This window comes from Galeopterus variegatus, unplaced genomic scaffold, assembly GCF_000696425.1.
Source record: "Galeopterus variegatus unplaced genomic scaffold, G_variegatus-3.0.2 Scaffold1054, whole genome shotgun sequence".
Lineage (NCBI taxonomy): Eukaryota > Metazoa > Chordata > Mammalia > Dermoptera > Cynocephalidae > Galeopterus > Galeopterus variegatus.
Genome location: NW_007727165.1, coordinates 93,390 through 110,072, shown reverse-complemented (window position 1 = coordinate 110,072; position 16,683 = coordinate 93,390). Strand labels below are relative to the sequence as shown.

The 16,683-nt window shown below is 47.9% G+C and overlaps 1 protein-coding gene across 5 annotated transcripts in view; it reads left to right on the top strand.

The window, feature by feature from the left end:
- Positions 1-16,683, top strand: part of SPECC1L (sperm antigen with calponin homology and coiled-coil domains 1-like) — a 148,556-nt gene that overhangs the window by 128,546 nt on the left and 3,327 nt on the right. For all 5 annotated transcript variants that reach the window (XM_008574500.1, XM_008574504.1, XM_008574502.1 and 2 more), the window contains 2 exons: positions 14,452-14,568; positions 15,417-15,476. In XM_008574500.1, the coding sequence (XP_008572722.1) occupies positions 14,452-14,568; positions 15,417-15,476 (177 nt within the window). The remainder of the gene's footprint in view (positions 1-14,451; positions 14,569-15,416; positions 15,477-16,683) is intronic.

Below are 16,683 nucleotides of genomic sequence, written 5' to 3'. Positions count from 1 at the left end.
GGCACTGGGGGGTGGGGGGGGGTGGCGGCGATGGCAACTCTGGACATGAGCCCTTCCCGTGGATTGCCCCAGCTGTGGCAGGTATCACAGCCGCGTCCCGGGGAGCCCAGCAGACGCTGGCGCACCCCGCCACCGCCCGTGCCCACAGGGGGAGCGGCGGGGGTCCCGTCCCACTTCTTCCCCGCCTGCCCCTGTTCCCCTCAACGGCTGCGCAGGCGGTGGTCGGTGAGAATTTGAAAAAAAAAAAAAATGCGGAAGTTCTTACTTTTAATAACATTCAGTGTATAAATTTACTTTTTCATTTATGGAACATGCATGCTTTTGGTGTTGTGTGTAAGAAATGATTGACTAACCCAAGATCACAAACATTTTCTCCTGTGTTTCCTTTTGAACATTTCATAAATAGTTTTATACATTAAGATCTATGCTTTATTTTAAGTTCATATCTGTATGTGGTGTGAGATATGGATTGAGATGAACTTTTTGGCCTATGGACACTTATTTAAGTTGGGGAGGTTACATGTGGTAGAAAGAATGAAGGATTTAAGAGTGGCGTGAAGATAGCATGATCATACTGATATGTACAAGACGCCTCATTATACCAGAGAGGGACTGAGGGAAAAGGAAGAGGACATATCTTCTCCAAGGGAGGGATGTTTCATCAGGTGCTGTGAAGGCTGCTCCAGAAAGGAGAGAGGAAAAAGAGCAACAGGCTCATTAAGACTTTTTGAAGGATTGCAGATGAATGGATTTTTGGATCCCTGTTGTTAATAATGCACCACACTTTTCATCTTGGTGTTTTTGAGAGAAAATTAATTGTAGAGAAAACAAAGGTTATGATCTTCTTGGGCTTAAGTTGCTAAGTAGGGCAGATTCTGCTCTTGGACTTGATGTTGAGTAACAATGATCCCTCAGGTTTGTCCTTCCTGTGGTGGGGAGACTGTCTTGGTGGATACATCTTGGTAATGCTAACAACTCTCACCTTACAGGCATCTGAACTTGTGAAAGTTTTTATTTTTTGCTTGAAATCAATCATGAAATATATATTTAGCACTTTGCACAGCCAGAGAGGTAATTAAATACAAGGAGGAATAGAGTGCAGTCTAGAGTGTGACCTTTGCCCTCAGTGAAATTCCAAAATTATTTATGAAACATAATATTATTTCCAGGCCTTTTAAAATTATGCCTTTTCCCAGACATAACTTAACCTTTTTTATGACTCAGATTTGTCATTGCAAACACTCATTTACTGTACTGTGTAGAAATCAAGTTTTGTGTGGCCCTTTTGCTTCTGCTGCCAGTGTATACCTCCTTGTGGTGCAAAACCCTCTCTTGCTGCATCCCTATGTGTTTTATAAAGCAAATGGTAAGAAAAACTGGTAATCAACTCATATGTAACATAAAACCAGAATAAGTAAGTAGGGGTCAGGAGTAACATGCTGTGCACAGAGCTGCCCTGGTGGAACACTGGCTCCCCTCTGGAGTCCTGGTGACAACTCCGCCGGTCACTTTCTTCCAGTGGCGGTATCTTATTATATTCGGTCTGAAGTAAGATGTTTTATGGTTTCCCTTAATCATTTATTGTACTAAAGGAAAGGTAAGGAAACCATTGAGTTAGGGGCTCTGGAGAGAAGTACAAGAGGGTGGTGCCACAGGTGTGTTACCTTTTTTAGATGTTTTGCCATTTTTCCTCTGCCAAAATGGCATTTGTAGGTGTAGAAACTAATATGCTGACAGATTTTAAAAGAACACTTCAGTTCCTGCTGTAAGCAATATAATAAGTTCATTGTAAGGTGAACATGCTATATTGAGCATCTCTTTCCTGAGATCATTTCCTTCCCAAGCTATTGCAAGACCACGGGGCATTTCACATCCAGGCTGCCTGTTCTTAGATGGCCTGGATGTCCTGGGTCAGTCTAAATGCATTACCTACAATTTTTGAAATGGGAAGTGCCGTACCAGGGAGGACCAGCCGTCCTTTCAGGCTCCCATTCCATCCTGGCACACATCAAGTGTTCTGGGGGGTGAGGCAGGTGGGTGATTTTTCCCCTGAAGTGTGGGTACCAAGAGAAAAATGAAGCGTCCAAAGCCTGTATAGGGCATCAACATCCAGTGTAGTGGTCTAAATCTTTTTGCTCTGTATTGAATTAATAGTACACTGTAGTCTCAGTGTGGTAGTTTATCCCTTTTTGCATAAATTATATTTTTCAAAAATTACGTATTTGAACAAGTCCAAATACACTCTGTATCTATCCTTTATGCTTCATAAAGTGGCATCATATTTTTGGGAGCCCTCATTTTTGGAAGTGAAGCATATTTTTTTCCTATTTCTTTTTTTTTTAAGCCTGAGTCTATACTGAAGCTTTCTAATTCTCTGGACTTTGCTTCTGGGTTTTCTCTGCTTTTCCTCAGAGTTTTCTTATGCCAGCACGTTATTGAGCAAACCTTTGCTGAGCACCTTAAGAGTGTGCCAGGTTTTCTGTTCAGCACTTGGTTAAGATTAAGCCCACCCTTAAGGAGCCTAAGAAAGAGCAACACAGTCATATAAGTGCAGTTAATTGTAATACATACTGTGGCCACCCTGTGTTAGAGTTTCTGTGGCTGCTCACAAAGCCAGCAAATCTTCATCTCTGGCCAGATGGCAGGATCTCTTGAAGTTTGGGGGTGTTGACTAGAGAAGAGAGACTCAGGAACCTGCGTAGCTGTCTTCTGGTACTCAGAGGCCTCTCCTGGGGTAGGGGGAGCAGTCCTGTGTTTCACACTTGTTTTGTGTTAAGAAGGTGGAAGCCGCACTACCTCAGAGAGAGGAGCAGGGGAGGCAGGAGAGAAGACAGGATACATTGAGCTCCAGGCAGAGAACCCATACCAAATACCTTACAGACTTTGTCTTGTTAAATCCTCATAACTGGTTATTTTTTCCATTTTATATACAAGAAAAGTGAGACTCATACAAATTAAAACTGTATACCCATAATCCCATAGATAGTATGAAGTGACACCAGCATTCAAAGCCTAGGTCCATGGGACTCTGAAAACCCGTGATACTTTTGCCACACCCACTCTCCTCTTCAAATGATGATCTACAGAGAGGTAGCTTTCAAATCACTATAAAGAATTTTCTAATACTTAAAATGGAGGAACAGCCATCTTGAAGAGCTTCTTCCTGTAATCAAGTAAAGAGCTTCTTCCTGTAACCAGAAGGTCTAGCACAGACCGAAGAGCCTTTTCCCAGAGAAGGCATCTGAACAAAGTTTCCATGTGAGTTGTGTGGCTTGTGACGTAGGGCAGCCTCTTGTCCTGTCCAGATTTCACTCCATCCGTTTCTTTCAGAGCCTGAGCACAAAATTGATGACTTTTGTCCTGAGGATAAACTAAAGAAGACCTCAAAGGATGTTTTGGAATGCCTAATTTTCCTTCCCTCAAACACACCTGTTCTCTTAAAGAGATTGGGGAAGCTGCTGGAGGTTAGGACAAGGACACGACTTCTGCATTCTCACCCTCTCTTCCTCCTCAGCCCCAGCCCTTCCTTACCCAGAGCACGTGCAAGGGTGAATGTGGCTTGAGGATTACTGTGGGTGTCCTCTTTAGTCGAATTTGCATTTTAGTGAGTAATAACCCCCGCCAAAGCTAAACTAAATCTGTGGAAATATTAACTAGAAAAGACAAAACTAATTGCTAAGCTGCTAATAAAACTGCTCAAGCATACCCAGTTTGTTTGTCAGCTGTGACCCAGCCAGTGGCTGTCACTGACACCCATCTCTTCCCGGTGGCAGTTTACTGAGTTCTCAGAAAACAGACATCATGGTTCCTGTTTGCTCCTCCATGAAGTCTCGTTTTGGAGGGATTTATGGGAAGCATATGGGGACATTAATCTTTATCTCTTAGGGTGACATGTGCTGACCCTAACCGTTCCCTCAAAGTAGGTTCATTTGACTAAAAAAAAAGTTAGCACATTAAACCCAAAACGTTTTATTATACCTTAGATTTTGTTTCTGTGAAGTTTCAGTATAGTTGAAGCTATATCCTAGAAGTGTGCTTGCTACTTTGAGCATATTGAGCATCACTGTGGCAAAATCAGGTCCCTTTCTTGGGCTTTTGAATAGCTACTCACAGAGGATGATATATTATGATCCATTTGAGTTAACAGTGGTGCTTAGTTTTTCATAGTGGTGAAGGAAGCTGACAGATACCCTGCCTCCTACTCTCAGCTACTGTTTTTTTTTTTTTTTTTTTGTCCTTTTTGAGACTGGCCGCACTGCGCTCAGCTAGTGAGCGCACCGGCCATCCCTATATAGGATCCCAACCTGCGGCGGGAGCGCTACTGCGCTCCCAGCACCGCACTCTCCCGAGTGTGCCACGGGGTTGGCCCTACTTGTTTAAGAAATATATATATATTTTTAATTTCTAAAGCAGGGCCATACAGATTCCCATAAAACCAATTCATGAATCTTCTGAGTTTAAGCAGTGTAACTTCTCAGTAAACACTTCAGGATAAGAAATCTTATGAGATCTACCTGATGTATGGAGTTATTGGGTATAAACTACTTCAGAACATATGTCAACTTTTTTGGCAGTTGGCCAGTATAGGGATCTGAACCCTTGAGCTTGTTATTATAACACTGCACTCTAACCAACTGAGCTAACTGGCCGGACTTCCAACTTTTTTTTTATTGTGGTAAAACATATATAACAAAATTGACCGTTTACCCATTTTAAATGTGTACCATTCAGTGACATGAAGTACATTCACAGTGTTGTGCATCCATCGCCACTACCTAATTCTAAAATTTTCCATCACACCAAGTGGAAACTTTCTACCTGTAAGCAGTCAGTCCTCCCCCTCCCCCAGCACCTGCCAACCACTAGTCTTTCCGTCTCTGGATTTGACTATTCTGGATATTTCATATATAAATGTAATCAAGCAATATGTGGCCTTTCATGTCCAGCTTTCCACTTAGCATAATGGTTCAAGATTTATCCACATTGTAGCATGTGTGTCAGTACTTCATTCCTTTTTAGGGCTGAAAAATAGTCCAGTGCATGGCTATACCACATTCTGTTTATTCATTTATCCATTGATGGACATTTGAGTTGTTTCCACCTTGTGGCTATTGTGACTAAACCTGCTGTGAACATTCCTGTACAGGTATTTGTTTGAACATCTATTTTCAGTTCTTTTAGGTATATACCCTGGAGTGGAATTGTTGGGTCATATGGTCACTCTATGTTTAACTTATAGAGGAACTGCCAGATTCTCTTTCTCAGCAGCTGCAGCATTTTACATTACCACCAGCAGCATGCAAGGGCTCTAGTTTCTGTACATCCTAACATTGTTATTCCCCCTTTCTTTTTTTAAAAAAATAATAGCCATCATAATGGATGTGAAGTGCATATCCTTATGGTTTGGATTTGCATTTTCCTAATGACTCATGGTGTTTGAACCATCTTTTCGTGTGCGTATTGGCCACTGTTATATATCTTCTCTGGAGAAATATGTATTTATGATCTTTGCCCATTCTTATGTTTGGACAGTTGGATTATTTGTCTTTCTGAATGTTTTTTTTTTTTTCCTTTTTGTCTTTTTTTCGTGACCGGCAACGGATCGCAACCCTCAGTGTCATGCCCGTACCGGACCGGGACCGGCAACGGGATCACAACCCTCGGTGTCGCGCCCGCACCTCACTCAGCCAGTGAGCGGCTGGTCTGTATGTGGGATCCGAACCCTCGGTGGGAGCGCCGCTGCACTCCCAAGTGGCGCACTGTAGCAGTGCGCCACCGGGCCGGCCCCCTGCGTGTTTGTTTTTAATGGAAATTTTCAAATATACACTAAAGTTGGTGAGACTATAAAATGACCCTCACGTATACCCCCCTCCCCCAGCTACAAGTCATTAGCACAGGGTCCTCCCACTCTCCCCACTCCCACCTGGAGGATTCTAAAGCAAACCCCAGACATTTAATGGCATCAGACACTTAGAGTTCAAATAAGTTTCCTGCATTGCATTTGGATAATGTGTCTCTTTTAAATCTCTTTCAGTCCATAAATTCCCTTGTCTCTCTTTTCCCTTTAGTTTCTTTTTGAAGGAACCGGATTGTGTGTACCATAAAGCATTCCACATTTTAGATTCTGCTGATTACATCCTTGTTGCCCCTGGAATAAACTGTAGATAGAGCTGGAGGGTAGATCTGATTCCAGTTCACATTTTTGGCACAGATAGATCAGCTGTAGAGTTATGTCTGTCCTTACGGTAGGATGGCTGTCTCTTTCTGTGATGTCACTGGCCATTCTTGCCAAATGGTGTCATTCTAATTGTCAGTCACTCCTTTGTTCATATATTAGTAAAATTTCTCCTTACAGAGAAATTCTTCATTGTTTTTCAGTTGCCTTGATGTATAGTTTGGTCAGGAAAGTTTTGTCAGGTCTTGATCCTTCTCAGCACTCAGGATCACAATGGTTGGGCTGGGTGCGCTTTCATAAGCATCATCACGAACTCATGGATTTATCATTTTAGATGTTCCAGTCCCTTGCACTTAGCACCCACCTTCAGGTTTTACATCAGTTTCCTCCTCTTGGCTGTAGATTCAGGTCAACTGGGGACCATTTAAGAAAATGATGCCCAGGCCCACTCCAGAGCAGTTGGATCAACCTCTCTGGGGTAGAACCAAAAGTATGAAAACTTGAAAAAAATTTGTAAATGATTCTGGTGCACAGTGAGGATTGAGGGTCCTTACTGGAACCCCTTCCCACAGCAAAGGGCACAAGGTGCAGGGCTCTGTCTTCAGAGGTGCTGGCTCACCCTGTGCTACCTGCCCTGGCTTCCTGCCTTCTCTCCCTCTTTACCACCTAAGTACCAACACCTGAACTTCATGATGAGCTGAGCCTGGACTGTCCCTGAAAACATGCTGCTTCCACTCCCCTGACCTGGAGCAGAGCTTGGCTCAACTTCAAGAAGGAGACAGAGCACTGTAGTCCCCAGAGCACACCCTTAGATCTGCAGCCAGAGTGGGCCAGCAACCCCAGGCACCAAGCAGGCTCCCACTCATCACTCCCAGGGCCTTCCAGGCATTGTGTTTAACAACCACTACCAGGAGGGATAAAAACCAACTCAATTAAGTTTTTCCTCTCTTTTAGACATTCTGTCTCCCCCACCATACCACACACACAAAATGTATCCCCACCCATCTCATTCAGGTTCCCAAATACCCTCTTAGTCCTGCCCCACAGCATGGGGAATGGATGCTATGGACAGAGGTTTTGTTGATAACTCACTCCATCCTCTGGAAGGGTGGGCTGTGACCCCTCAACAGGTTTCATTGTAAGAGCTGTATGGCAGCTCAGCGGTGTGGCATTCCTTGTGAAGCTGGTTCTAGCAAGGACCGCCTCTACCTGCATGTGGACCAATGGACACCACTCTCGACAGCTCAGACAGGCATAAGGAAATGGATGCTTGCGCCTGTCACAGGGAGGTGAATCATGGCATTTGGCTTTTTTCCCTGTGCATATAAAAGTGGCATTTCTTTAAATAGATCACAACCTTAATAGCTATTTAAAAAGCATGTGGTATTTTATGGCCCTTAAACTTAAGACAAATAAAAGCATTTTAAGATATTTTATGAAATACTTTTAATCTTTCTTGTTGAGAGTTGTGTAATTTCTTGGCTTTCATACCCCACCCCTCAACTTTCAGTGCATACAAAGGAGCACTGAAACAGCACACCTGAAGGCCACGGACAGAGATGGTCTCTCTGAGGCTGCAAGAGCAGTAGAGGGCATCTCAGCTAGTCCCTCAGAGGGCATCTCAGCTAGAAAGGACATCAGTGGCACTGTAAGGCAGGCCATGTCTGTCCTCCGTCACATATCTTAGTCGACATTTCCTAGATGGAAGGACATGTGCCTTTAAGAGTAAGTGGGACTCTTCAGCTGGGTCTGTGCAGAGGCCTTTTTGAACTTGCGTTCTGGCACACATCATAACTCTCTTGTTTTTGTTCATCCTAATCCAAACATAGAATTATCTTGTAGAGTAGAAAAGTCCTCAGTTGGCCTGAATACTAACTGGAAAATCTGAATTCATCAATAGGAAACTTGCATTATAATTACTAGTGTGTTTTCTGTGTCTCTTTTATAAAGACTATTGTTTCCTTCTTAGAGAGATTGGCACCATTGCCTGTGAATAGTGAACAAGAGAAAGTCTGTCCATTAGTGGGTGTTTTCCTCTCAAAATAAGTGAGTTTTGGCTCTAAGAAAAAGTTATTTTAGGGCCGGCCCGGTGGCGCACTGGATAAGTGCGCCGCTTGGGAAGCGCGGCGGCGCTCCCGCCCGAGGGTTCGGATCCCACATACAGACCGGTTCCCGCTCACTGAGCTGGCTGAGCGAGGCGCGGGAGCAACGCCGAGGGTTGCGATCCCGTTGCCGGTCCCCGGTCCGGTACGGGGGCAACACTGAGGGTTGCGATCCGTTGCTGGCTCCCGGTCCGGTACGGGGGCAACACTGAGGGTTGCGATCCGTTGCTGGCTCCCGGTCCGGTACGGGGGCAACACTGAGGGTTGCGATCCGTTGCTGGCTCCCGGTCCGGTACGGGGGCAACACTGAGGGTTGCGATCCGTTGCTGGCTCCCGGTCCGGTACGGGGGCAACACTGAGGGTTGCGATCCGTTGCTGGCTCCCGGTCCGGTACGGGGGCAACACTGAGGGTTGCGATCCGTTGCTGGCTCCCGGTCCGGTACGGGGGCAACACTGAGGGTTGCGATCCGTTGCTGGCTCCCGGTCCGGTACGGGGGCAACACTGAGGGTTGCGATCCGTTGCTGGCTCCCGGTCCGGTACGGGGGCAACACTGAGGGTTGCGATCCGTTGCTGGCTCCCGGTCCGGTACGGGGGCAACACTGAGGGTTGCGATCCGTTGCTGGCTCCCGGTCCGGTACGGGGGCAACACTGAGGGTTGCGATCCGTTGCTGGCTCCCGGTCCGGTACGGGGGCAACACTGAGGGTTGCGATCCGTTGCCGGTCCCCGGTCCGGTACGGGGGCAACACTGAGGGTTGCGATCTGGCAAAAGTTATTTTAAAGGCCTCTGCTGGCCTGCTGCAGAAGCTGTCTATGTAGGAGTCAGGACACAAGTGCAGAGCAGAAGGCCTCAGCCCTGCGGCCCTTTGTTAATCTGCAAAGCAGAAACGGCTTTCCCTTGGAGGGAAATCCCTGGAAGATAAGGACTTTCCTTTATGTACTGAAAATGCCTCTTTTCTAAAAAATGGGCAATCTTTGTGAAACAAACATGTTGCAGAAAATGTATTTGTGAAAGTTGTAATACTACTTAGATCATTTAACCATGTGCTGTGCTGGCTTCTTAAACCCTGCTTCATGACTACTCTTCCCTTAATTTGCCGTTTCTCACAGTGATTACTAGCAAACCAAAGTTACTCACTTCAGAAGGTTTTTTTAAGTCCTCTTGGCCTCTCAGTGGCACTACTGTGTTGGCCTCTGTCTTGTTCTAAACACTCTTCCGTTGCCTTCTGTTTCTCTCCCCCATCTCTGACCTTCCCCTGTATCCTGTTTGAGGCCACCTCCTTTCTCCCTGCGGCCATCCCTAGGGCATTCCACCTGGGACACTGGTATCACCGCCTTTTCTATTTCTCTGCATTGCCCCTCTTTTTTTTTTTTTTTTTTTTTAAAAAAAGATGACCGGTAAGGGGATCTTAACCCTTGACTTGGTGTTGTCAGCACCACGCTCACCCAGTGAGCTAACTGGACATCCCTATATGGGATCCGAACCCATGGCCTTGGTGTTATCAGCACCACACTCTCCCGATTGAGCCACGGGCCAGCCCCCTGCATTGCCCCTCTTGAGCACAGCACCATCAGGCATCCTGTGGGTGTCTCCAAGGTACCTGAAACTTAATGCGTGAAAAGCACACCTCTTCATTGGCTGAACACCCACCCTTCTCTGGTGAGCTCCACCTCCCTGAAGGTCACCTCTGGCGTCCAGTTCTCCCCACAGAAAGGTGGTCCTTGGCACTGCACATACTCCCTCCTCATATCCAGTCTGTCACCACATCCAGTTTGCTTTAGCTCCCCCATATCTCATGAGCCCTCCCTTTCCTCACCAGTCCATGCCTGCCATGGATCTCTGCAGTCGCTGCTCAGCCAGCCTCTTAACCCTCACCACCCCTTCCCCTGCTCGCTTCTGCTTTTTTTTTTTTTTAAAGATGACCAGTAAGGGGATCCTAACCCTTGACTTGGTGTTGTCAGCACCACGCTCTCCCAAGTGAGCCACAGGCCGGCCCCTCCTTCTGCTCTCCTGATCCCAGTTCAACCATGCTTCCCTTTGAAGCCTTTCTTGAGCCTTGGACTTTGTTCGGTCCACCTGTCAGGACCACCTACAAGACGACTGCCCATGAGAGCCAAGACCTGATGCTGGGGCCTGGTGGTGGGTTAAGATCACTGAATGGGGGCCGGCCCTGTGGCGCACGGGAGAGTGCGCCGCTTGGGAGCACGGTGGCGCTCCTGCTGAGGGTTCAGATCCCATGTGGAGACTGGTTCCCGCTCACTGGCTGAGCGCAGTGCGGGCGCAGCACCGAGGGTTGCGATCCCGTTGCCGGTCAGTAAAAAAGACAAAAAGGAAAAAAAAAAAGAGAGATCACTGAATGGGCTAATGAATCCTCCCAAGGAGTGATCTGTTCCCATATCCTCTGACCAGCAGGCTTGGCTGCCCTTCCCCCCAGCAGTGCCCAGATGCACGGCCTTGGCCACACTCATGTGCGGATTCCATACTCAGGCTGCAGACCTAAGGGTGTTGTTGTGTCCCCTTGCCTCCAAGGGGAAGGTCTTCTTTACCGTTAGTGGAAGAACATGGCTCTTGGTCCTTCAATTCTGTTTTTATGCTGATCCCAGTAAAACCTTTGTAGGTCTACAAAAAACAAATCCACACTTGGGGTTAGCCACTTCTGCCCGAGTGACAGACTCTGCCTTGTGGCACATGGATCGCTTTGAGACAAGCAATTGTGGAACAAGTTTCCTACCTATGTGTTTTGAGTGAGTACTTTAGGAGTTGGGATTTTGAGATAGTTTGTCATCTGAGTTCCTCATCCAAACCTCCCAGGGCGGGGGGTGGGCAAGAGAAGGAAGGGTACCACACCCCAAAACTCCTGTGGTATTGCTCCGTGTTTTCATATGAAGGTAGGGGGAGGTTTACACGTTACATGAGTGTGGTGAGGAGCAGTAGCAGGGCTCCAGGGAGGGATGAGTAGTGATTCTGTTGCTTAATGGTATCCTGGATTGAAGTGGTATCATCTGCCACACACTGCCTCCCTCCTCCACAATAAATAAACAGAACCATAAAAATCCCTTACCTGTGTGTAAAACACATCACAGTTTCAAAGGGGGTTAACGACTCATCACCTTGCATGGGCCGGGATTTGTACATCCACTTTACAGAAGCCCAAGATGGGCTCTAAGAAGTGCGTGCCCAGGAAGTATCAGACCTGGCCCAAATCCCTGCCTGCAAGCTTTATACTAGCAGGTTTAGTTGTTTTTATCCAAGGGACAAAGCTTTTTTCCTCAATTACCAAGAAAACCCAGGGTCAACACTTTTTCTGGCTTTCCTAGGCAGGCAAAGTGATAACATGTTGCAAGGACCAGCAGTCCAGGCAGAGTCAACTTCTGGTACCTGTTGCCACCTCAGAAAGCAATGGAAAGTTTAGCCCCCAACCTCATGCCAGTGGGGATCAAGCTCCTCCTATGCCATTCTGTGGGCTCCGGGCAGGGAGCAGACGTGTTAGGGGAAGATGACAAGAGGTGGCTTCTGCTAGCTGCCTGCAAAAACTCGGGGTGAAGGCCCCAGGATCTCCCGCCCATCCCAGCTCTCCCCCAGCAGCTGGGAGCCCATTGTGGTCCAAGTTTGGGAACACTTGGTGGGTTGTGCAGGTAGTGGCCACTGGAGGGTAGGGGTGTGCAGGAGCCATCACTGGGTGCTCATCATGGCTTCACTGGGTGGGAAAGAGAGAAACCGTTTCTCTGGTGATTCAGTATGATTTTTCCACCTTTCTCTGTATTTCATCTGCAAAATACTTACCCTGTCATTGTATTAATGGACTGCCATATAATGAGAGCTCTAGAGAGGAAACCAGGGAGCTTTCCCCATCAGTGTGCTTTTCAGCCTCAGAGAACCCAGCTTTGTTGTTTGTGGACTTTTGTATATTCAGTCAACATTATTTCCTTAGTTAGACTTTTCAGCCCCAAACATTAAAAAGAATGAAGTAGAGCTGGCTGGGTAGCTCAGTTGGTTAGAGAGTGGTGCTGATAACACCAAGGACCAGGGTTTGATCCCTGTACCACCCAGCTGCCAAAAAAACAAAACATTGAAGTAACTGGTGAGATTGGGAGCAAAGGGCTTGCTCTCTCAGGCTGCAGGCTTTCCCCCCACTTGCTTGGAAGCACCCCATTTCAAAGCCTGACTCATTTTCCCCACAGGATCTTTGGATGGGGGTTAACAGGCAGAGGAGCGAGTGGGTACTCAGGTTTCACTTGGGTTTGTTACGTGCTGGCCTTGGAGTCGTCTGCCTCCTGCTTACCATGTAGCGGTGAACTGGAGGTGGGGTAGCCAAGCCTGCCTCCCCTGCAACCCACAGAGGGTTAAGGGAGGTAGGACCCTTGGCCAGCCTTCCTTGGTTTGGGCTTTAGTTGTCTTGATTTGAGATTTTGGTTGTCAGGTACTCAAGTGTTAACTCCCCTAGCCTGGAACTCAGGGGCCGTGGTTCCCTCTTGCTTCAAATCACTGTGGCGTGTGTTGTGAATGAAGCCTCACTCTTCCTGGAGGCTCTGGGTTGGGCTGGGGGTGGGGAGCAGCAGCCTCCGCCTATATGGGATGGTGAGTCAGTCTTGAGAAGCTAAGGCCAGGGTTCCCATAGCCAGCTGGACAGCTAGGGTGCAGCAGCCTCTGCCTGAAGTTGCCACAGCGTGGGGAGGCCAGGCGTGTCCGTGACCTTGCCCGAACTGCGTGCATTTCAGGGAGCAGAAGGGGCGACTGTGGCAGGAAGTGGATGTTTGTTTTCCCACAGACGTGAACGTGACTTCTTGGGGTGAGATGCTGCCATTGGCCTCGCATGGAGCTGGATATGTTATTAAAAAGCTTCCTGCCCTGCTCTCCACGTGATGATGCCCAGCCTTCTTGTTCTTTCATCAGGCACTTAGTCACGAGGACCAGTGGGAGTCACAGGAGGAGTGGGGACAGGCTTTGGACTTAGACCTGCCTTTGTTCTATGGCTGGGCAAGTATCCTGGCCTTTCTGAGCATCATCGCTCAGAGTGTGACTTTATGTAAATAAATTAAATTCAGAATTTTAATGTATCGTTTCATCTTCAAAAAGTCAAATAAGGGTAAGGGCTACCTACCAGCTGGGTTGCAATGTCCTATGATAAAATATTCTGAATGACATGTTCCTTTTCTAGTTGCAAGTACCTTACTTTAGATATGGAGTAAGGGGACCCTTAGAAGAAAGTTGAGGCTGTTCTCTGAGAGGCAGTTTGGAGAGCTCACAGCCTGGTGTTAACCAGCTCCTAATGCAAGCAAATGTCAGCAGATGGCCACGTCTCCACGTCGCACCACACATCTTTGCACAGAGTCCCTAATCAGGGAGGCCAAGCTGAATTATAACTTTTCTTAACATGGAACCGCCCTGCTCCTCTCTGGCACCCCAAGGTTCTCCCAGGTGAGGGGGCTTGTCGGCAGAGCTCAGGAGCCCTGTGCTGCTTCCCACTGCTCCACACAGGGCACTAACGACATGTGTGCACAGGGGTGTCTAGTCACTTAATCACATCAATGGGTTCTACCTGCGTCATCAAGGACATCTTTCAGTGAAAGCTGTATTTTTAACGCTGCAGTGGTCATCAGAATGATTTGGTGGTGAGGCCTTGACCCGTGCTCAGGTGGCCGCATTCCTCCCGTTTGCTTCAGTGCAGATGTCAGCGCGGTGGAGAGTGCAGCATCTTCATGTGTGGACACCCTGAGCGCCACGCTGACTTAGAGAGGCTTTGAAGTGCTTTAACAAACAATGGAGAGGGAGTTACCTTTTCATAAATGGTGCTTCAAGAGTCTATTGGTTGTCACTCTCGTCCTCTAGTCTATACTGCCACCCCAGCCAGTCATGGTAGAGGCCACCCTGGGCAGCCTAGAGGCCTCAGTATGTGGAGCAGCTTATGTATCGTGTCACAGACACCATGTGTCATACAGGTGGGGCAGCAATCCCCACAGGTGGGTTGGGTGGATGGGGGAGTCACAGACAGCAGGTGGATCTTGGGGCATGGCCCCCCAACATGCTGTGCTTTGTCTAGATGCTCACCCTGCCCAGGGGTTGGCTTTGTGTTTTGGAGGCTACATGGCATCTGAAGCCTCCTCCATCCTCCTCAGCATCTCCTGAGAGGATTGCAGCTTGTGTTGCTTACCTGTTTTTCTTTTTTTCCTTCAGAATATTGACATCACAAACTTCAGCAGCAGCTGGAACGATGGGCTGGCCTTCTGCGCCCTGCTGCATACGTATCTTCCAGCCCACATTCCATATCAAGAACTGAATAGCCAGGATAAGGTGAGTTGAGAAGTGGTGTGGGCGAGAACTTGGGACCACACTGCTGCTGTGGTTTGTGAAAGCCTTGCTGCAGCCAGTCTTATTCTGGGATCAGGTCATTGATGCTGACCCACCTTGTGTCAGGGACTGGCTTGTGTGGACATTTGGATGCTTCACACTTCGCCATGTGTCATTTCCAGAGAGAGCAATCCTGGGTGACGATGATACTAAGGAAGCCGTCCTTCCTGGGCGATGATGATATTTAGGATCAAGGGCTTCACCACAAAGTGGCCAGAGCCAGCCAGACCAGGCTGGCCTGCTGCCACCTCAGGGCCAGGACTGTCACTCTGGGTCTCAGAACTGGCGAGAAACACCAGCCCTGTGCAGTCCCAGGCCATGGTTTGAGATGTCCCATCCAGTGAGCTCCTCAGGGTAGGGGGAGAGGATTTAGGCCCAGAGCTTCTGCCCAGTCCCCTGCCTCCTCCCACATCAGCCCCCACCCCTGCACACCACCCTGGAAGATCCCCACAGGGGAGAAAACTCTTTTGATAGGTGTTTCTTACTAGCTTTTTGAGTATGTACCCAGGTGGCTCTGGGTTGGTATGTCAAAGAGAACCTTTCTGTACTGAGGAAGGAGCAGGCGTTTGTGGGTTGTTCCACCGCTGATTAGGGGAGGGCAGTGGGCAGGGCCCTGGGAGGGGCACTTGGTATAGACCAGGCAGCTTCAGGCTCCCATGTGGGTTTGCTTTGGCACCAGGTGGAGGCGAGTGTTGGTCCTTCAGGCACATGTTTCCTGGTGGCCTGTGGAGGTTGTGGAGCCTTTCTCCTCACCTTGTACATACACTGCAGTGACACGGTTTCTTTTACAGAGAAGGAACTTCACTCTGGCCTTCCAGGCAGCTGAAAGTGTTGGCATCAAGTCCACACTGGTGAGTCCCCATCCCTACTGAGAAGTCACTGGCAGGGTCCTCCTCCTGATTAGGAAGAGCTTCGTTCTTTGTTTGTTTGTTTGTTTTAATTTTATTTTATTTTGTCAATATACAATGTGGTTGGTTATTGTGGCCAATTACCAAAACCTCCCTCCCTCCTCCCTCTCTCCCCTCCCTCCCAACAATGGAGCTTTGTTCTTTTTAAGCTGATTACCGTATGGTCACTGGCAGGGTGGCCTGTGGCTGAGGGTGGGTACAGACATGGGATTTCACCCCTGCCGTGGTGGCACTTTTATGCCTCACGGGAAGTGCCCCAAGTGGTGGGGTGGCTCATGACCGCAGGCCCTGGCAGACCTTGTGCAGGACTGTTCCTTACGGTCACCTCTTCCTTAACAGAATCCTTCTGTTCAGAAGAAAAACATCACACAGTTATGTCACTGTCAAGGGCACATTCCAGCAGGAATATCTGCCTGCTTTTGTCATTCTAGAGCGAAAGCAGGACAAACCCTGAGCATGGCATGTGGCGGCAGAGTCTGAACCAGCTTCTGCACCACTTCACGAGGGCCATGGGAAATGACTGCTCACGGCATGAGAGATGGGGCATAGGAAACCTGTGGGCTGTTAGGTTCTTCTTAGGCCTCTGTCCAGCCCCTGCTGGTGGGCTTCTATCAGGGGCTCTTCCCATCAGCAAGCTGGATTTTCATAATGGAAACTGAGCACACACAGATCAGAGTGCATAGCCCAGGGGATTTCCACAAAGGAGAGAACCCCATAAAGAGAATCAAGCCACAGGACATTCCTAGGACCCCAGAATCCCCCACAGCCCTTCAGGGCCACTTCCCCATCCTGGGTACCCATCACCCTAACTTGTAACAACTGGTTGAGCTTTGCAGAAGTACTTACACTCATATTTATAGTAAAAGAGTGTTCATGCCACAAACATATCTTCTAAATTCATAGAAATATGCTTTTTTAGGGTGACTTCTTGGTCAACTATATAGCAAGAAATGTTATAGTTATTGAAATATTTTCCCATTACTGGATATTTCACATCACATGTGTAAAGTTCTACTATATAAAAAGTGCCAGTCTCCCCACTCTGAAAAGCCTTATAATCAAGATTCTTGCATTGAACAAACAGGTTTTCTGTTTTCCATACCACGTCACCAATGGGTGGCCGTCTCCATCCTGCGTGCTCAGCAGCACA